Here is a 6,000-nt window from a genome sequence, read left to right as displayed (position 1 = left end):
AGGACCTGCCGCTGCCGCCGATCGCGCCTTTTTTTTTTTTTTTTTTTCTTGGGGCGGCAGAAATGCTGGAGCCGGCCCTGCATCCAACGGTGCTGAGGGAATTGGCTGATGTGATTGCAGAGCCATTGGCCATTATCTTTGAAAACTCATGGCAATCGGGGGAGGTCCTGGACAACTGGAAAAAGGCAAATATAGTGCCCATCTTTAAAAAAGGGAAGAAGGAGAATCCAGGGGACTCCAGACTAGTCAGCCTCACCTCAAACTCTGGAAAAATCTTGGAGCAGGTCCTGTAGGAATCCATTTTGAAGCACATGAAGGAGAGGAATATGATCAGAAACAGTCAACATGGATTCACCAAGGTCATGTCTGACCAACCTGATTGCCTTCTATGATAAGATAACTGGCTCTGCGGATATGGGGAAAGTGGTGGATGTGATATATCTTGACTTTAGCAAAGCTTTTGATATGGTCTCCCACAGTATTCTTGCCAGCAAGTTAAAAAAAGTATGGATCGGATGAATGGACCATAAGATGGATAGAAAGCTGGCTAGCTCTTCAGGCCCAACGCTTAATGATCAACAACTTGATGTCTAGTTGGCAGCCAGTATCAAGCGGAGTGCCCCAGGGGTTTGTCCTGGGGCCGGTTTTGTTCAAAATCTTCATTAATGATCTGGATGATGGGATGGATTGTATCCTCAGCAAGTTCGTGGATGACACTAAACTGTGGGGAGAGGTAGATATGCTGGACGGTAGGGATAGGGTCCAGAGTGACCTAGACAAATTGGAGGATTGAGCCAAAAGAAATCTGATGAGGTTCAACAAGGACAAGTGCAGAGTCCTGCACTTAGGACGGAAGAATCCCATGCACTGCTACAGGCTGGGGACCGACTGGCTAAGCGACAGGTCTGCAGAAAAGGAGCTGGGGATTACAGTGGACAAGAAGCTGGATATGAGTCAACAGTGTGCCCTTGTTGCCATGAAGGCTAATGGCATATTGGGATGCATTAGTAAGAGCATTGCCAGCAGATCGAGGGAAGTGATTATTCCCCTCTATTTGGCACTGGTGAGGCCACATCTGGAGTATTGTGTCCATTTTTGGGCCCCCCAGGACAGAAAGGAAGTGGACAAATTGGAAAGAGTCCAGCAGAGGGCAACAAAAATGATTAGGGTGGTGGGGAGCATGATTTAAGAGGAGAGGCTGAGGGAATTGGCTTATTTAGTCTGCAGAAGAAAAGAGTGAGGGGGGATTTGATAGCAACCTTCAACTACGTGAAAGGGAGTTCCAAAGAGGATGGAGCTAGGCTGTTCTCAGTGGTGGCAGATGACAGAACAAGGAGCAATGGTCTCAAGTTGCAGTGGGGGAGATCTAGGTTGGTTATTAAGAAGCACTGGAATGGGTTCTCTAGGGAGGTGGTGGAATCTCCATCCTTAGAGATTGTTACGGCATGGCTTGACAAAGCCCTAGCTGGGATGATTTAAATTGGGTTTGGCCCTGCTTTGAGCAGGGGGTTGGACTAGATGACCTCCTGAGATATCTTCCAACCCTAATCGTCTATGATTCTATAAGGGTTCTTCCCCCTCCACACTCTGGCCCACTCATACAGGAGAGCCTCCTTGGTCCTGCTGCATTTTGAAGCTGTGTGCTTGCAATAGAGAGGGCAGGATTTGGGCCAAATAGGCTGAACTCACCAATAGTTAAGGCTGGTTTATCCTACAATAAACCTTTGCACGAAGGCCCCCATAGGGAAAAATACCATCAGGGAGAAGATGTAATCACACAAGATGGTCATAACCACCTTCTCACCAGATTGGGGGAGTCATATTGGGAGAGCCCCAAAAGAAGATGGTACTTGGTAGGGGCATGCTTTAGAGAAGCTGGGAACATGGTGACTCTACACATCATTTTAGTAGCCTCTGGTGCAGTCTACAGTGTAAATCTAGTCTCTGTCACTGGAACCCTGACGAAATGGTAGTGATAGAAGCTCTACCTGCCCTTCTTTGAGGTGACTGATCACTGTAGCACAAAATGCCTCACTGATGCAAGGGTGGCCCTAATAAACTGATACCATTTCTCATGGATGCAGGCTTGTATCTATTACTCTGTTTACCATTCACAGCCACTCTAGCCTGTTTTGCAAATATATTTTTGGGATATATATTAAAACGTACAGATCAAAATCCTTCTGAAAATTTGATCTAAACTAAAGATTTTATACTCCTATAACAAACCCTTGGACAGTTTAAAGAACACTGCAATCTCAATCTTATTATCTTGTGTGCTAAATATCCACCCAAAGTATTTATTTTAACCTTCAAAATAAGCTATAGCATGCAGGAAAGGCTGACACAATCTTAATCAAGTGACATACATCTTATTGAAGCTCCTTCATTTATGGGTTATTACTTAATGTCAAAGTAGTATTCATAATGCAATTTTCGAGGCATTATTTTCTGATGGAGACTAGGTTATTAGTTCCTACATTTACTTTACAAGCGAAAGTGAAATGCACTTTTGCCTCTACTCTTAGAGTTCCTACCACAAATGCTTGACAATTATAATATATTCTCTCCAAAATGCAGTACTTCTAAATGCTTTAGCAACTGAAAGTTCTTTTTAGATACTGTGTATGAAGGAAGAGGAAAAGCAGGATGTACAACAAATGCATACTCTCCACATACTTAAAAATCACTATAAAGAATGGGGCACAGTGAAAACCCAGCAAAGACTCTGTCCCCGTGCACATGTGCAATATATTCTATCATATTGTCTGGCTTTCATCAGAGACTCACATTTCCTACGTATCACCACAAGGGGTGTCCAGGACACATGTGAATGTGTAGCTTCTGTAAGCAAGCTGTACAGGGTAGTCTTGCAGTTTAGCCCTGAGTGATTCTGTGAAATTGGAGGAGAGATTCTTGCTGCTGCTCTTAAGGGATTGCTGTTGTTAGGGGAGAAAAAAAGCAGATTTGGAGGTGTGTATGCATGTGTGAGCAGTTGCAGAGTGCATTTCACTGAGGAGTCTGACTACTGAGAAGCACTGAAAGAAGAAAGACAGAGAGAGAGAGAGAGAGAAGAGGAAGCAAGAATAGGACTGAAGTACAGAGCAGCTGTTTCCCAATACTCTAGTTCTTTTGGGTGCCTCAATAAATGTGAGCATGGATTCTGTCACTGAAATCTTCCTCAAGCTGCTGTTTCTGTTACCTGTTCATAACTGGAACACAATAGTGGCAGGAAATAAATGTAAGTATTGCAAATGATTTAAAACTCAGACCAGACTGTTTTGAAAACTTCCGGGCTATTTTATTTGTCTTTGGAATAAATCTTGTTCTTGAAATAAATGCTTAATGCTTCTGAAAACATGACAGCTTGGCTAAAAATGTTTCCTTGGCTGAGAAATGTGATTTTTTTAAGTTTTAAAATCCGTCCTATACATTTCTATACAAATCTATATACAGAATTCTATTGAGAAGTTCGAGTTCCAGTATAATCTGAAATTAACATTTTACCAAGGAATTGCATGTTCCATCCCCATTTTAATTTTTGTTTCCTGTTGAGAAGTGCTGCATTTTACAAGGCATTGTGTCTTACATTGAAATTACTGGAAGACTTCTACTGTATGCTGCATCAGCTTGGCTTTTAGCAATTTATAATTTGGAAGGCTGGTATCTGCATCTCCTGAACAAGCTGGCACTCAAATAAATCTGATGCACAGTAGTGTACAGTTCATAAGCAAAGCAAATGTAACAAAGAAAAAATGTTGAGGACAAGATGTGCGATGATTGCTTAGAGAATAGTGTTCATGTATGACTAAGGAAGAGGGCACCGTCAGTAGCAGCAGAAAGTTTTTTTTTTCTTTTTTTTTCTTTCTTTCTTTTCTTTTTTTTTAAATGAGTAAGCCATAATTAGCCAATAGGGTGGTATTGCAAAATAGAGACAGTGATCACAATGTGTAAGAGAACCTGTCCTCTAAGGCAGATCTGATGTATATTTGACTTAGCACTGGGATCTTTGGTTTCAATGTTGAATCAAGTCTGACCATTTTCACCCTAAACAAATGTATCAGACACTAACTTCTAAGCATTTTACCTGTTCAGTAATTGTTTGGCATTCCTTTGGTTGTACTTTGGCCTCAGTGGACCATAATGATTTCTATTTTTGATACATCTGATTGCCAGGAGCTGGGAATGAGCGACAGGGGATGGATCACTTGATGATTACCTGTTCTGTTCATTCTCTCTGGGGCACCTGGCACTGGCCACTGTCGGAAGACAGAATACTGGGCTAGATGGACCTTTGGTCTGACCCAATATGGCCATTCTTATATTCTTATCTACCAGAATAGTTGCCTAAATGTCAGATGCTTAAAATGAGCAGCCTGTTTTGTTTTGGTTTTTAATCTAGTTAAGGGGCTGGCTGTGCAGCATATGAATGGGGTAGGCTGAAATAGTGATTGTATTTTAAGAATGTGAATGTTAGTGCTACTGGGAATGTTCAGGAATAACTTTACAGCACTGTAGCAGGGAACAGCTCCGTGCAAAGATCTAAGTCATGACAAAGAAGTTAGAAGTGCTGTGTGGTATGTGTATTGAAGAGTTTTCCTGTGGACAGCTTGTAAACTAAACATGCTCCCATGAGCCTGATGATCACACTGCAGCACCAAAATGATCTTGTGCTGTCATTCAGTAATATCTCATTTGATACTCAAGTGCATAGAGTAGCCCTAAACATGAATAATAAACTCCTTTGGTAAAACACTCTGCTGCAATCCAGCCTCAGCTTTAATTCTCTTCATCATTCTGCATTGTATAGTTTATGAATACATCCATTTTCACAAGACCATGATAATTGAATCACACATTAATAGCATTTGGCAGTATGCACAAGACAAGATCAGATTAGAAAGGCATATTAAAACTATTGCAAAATAGTACTTCCAGAAAACAACAAAACAGTAAAGCACTAGAGGTCACTCTTACAATTTAAGAAACAAGGCTTTGGGGGGAAAATCAAGTTTTTCTCAGTATAGAATTATGAAGGGTAAAATAAATCAGGTGTGAACCACATTTATTGCCTTTTCTCTAATACTTCTCAGAGAGAAGTCAAGCTAAGTTTATGCTGGTAAATGAATGGCCATGTTAATGCACTTTTATTTTTTCCTATTGAAAGCAATTTGCCTATATTAGTAGGGTAGTAGTCAAAACACCCCTTTGAAATAAAGAAATAAGTTTACTCCCCATTTTACAAATGGAGAAACTGATGTTTGGAGAAGATAAATAATTAGCTTAAATTCATAGAGAAAACCAGTGTCAAAGCCAGGAATAAAATTTGAGAGATTTTTGTCTCCACTAGATTGTACCTCTCCCTCATTTCACACAAGAACACAAAACATAATCCTGAAAAGTCATTTATTTCACATGGATAATCATTTTTAAAAGAGCAGTTTACATCTGAGGTGGCAGACTATATATTTAACAAAAAATGTATCCCATAAAAGTGCAAGTTGTTTGTTTTTCAAATGTCCCAGGAGTGTTGTGTCCCGTCCCCCAATTACTGCAAAGCTATTCAGCAGTAATTCTACTCTCCCTTTAACATACCGGTACTTCACTTACTGAAATCCCTTTCAGAACATGACTCTCCTATCTGAATTAATGAAAACAGCTATCACAAAATCAGATTCTTTGTTTGAATTTTCTTTGTTTTTATATGATAAACAGTTATTCCTAGAGAAAATGGGATGACATTTTCATTCTGCTACTAAATCTACTGTTCTTTTTTTTTTTTCTGGTGTTACTTTAATGCCATGTACTGAAGATCATACTTCAGTTTTTACTTTGTCCTTACTCAAACTTCCATTGAAATAAATAGAAAAACACCTGAGTAAGGAGATCTGGAGTTCACCACGAAGTGTACATTCACAAATCTGAATTGCTTGTTCTATTAGCAACTTTTTCTGAGTTTGATTATGGTCTAGATTGTGAATTCCCCTTTTTTGACACAAA

The 6,000-nt window shown here is 40.2% G+C and overlaps 1 protein-coding gene across 1 annotated transcript in view; it reads left to right on the top strand.

Moving 5' to 3' along the window:
- The first annotated feature begins 3,156 nt into the window (after positions 1-3,156).
- Positions 3,157-6,000, top strand: part of LOC112112200 (contactin-associated protein-like 4) — a 308,184-nt gene continuing 305,340 nt past the window's right edge. Inside the window, exon 1 of the mRNA XM_024208012.2 lies at positions 3,157-3,241. Coding sequence (XP_024063780.1) covers positions 3,157-3,241 — 85 coding nt within the window. The remainder of the gene's footprint in view (positions 3,242-6,000) is intronic.

The sequence above is a fragment of the Terrapene carolina genome, unplaced genomic scaffold, assembly GCF_002925995.2.
Source record: "Terrapene carolina triunguis isolate 2854851 unplaced genomic scaffold, T_m_triunguis-2.0 Scaffold113, whole genome shotgun sequence".
NCBI lineage: Eukaryota > Metazoa > Chordata > Testudines > Emydidae > Terrapene > Terrapene triunguis.
The sequence above is the reverse complement of the archived record's forward strand: the minus strand, read 5'-3'. Positions and strand labels throughout refer to the sequence as shown.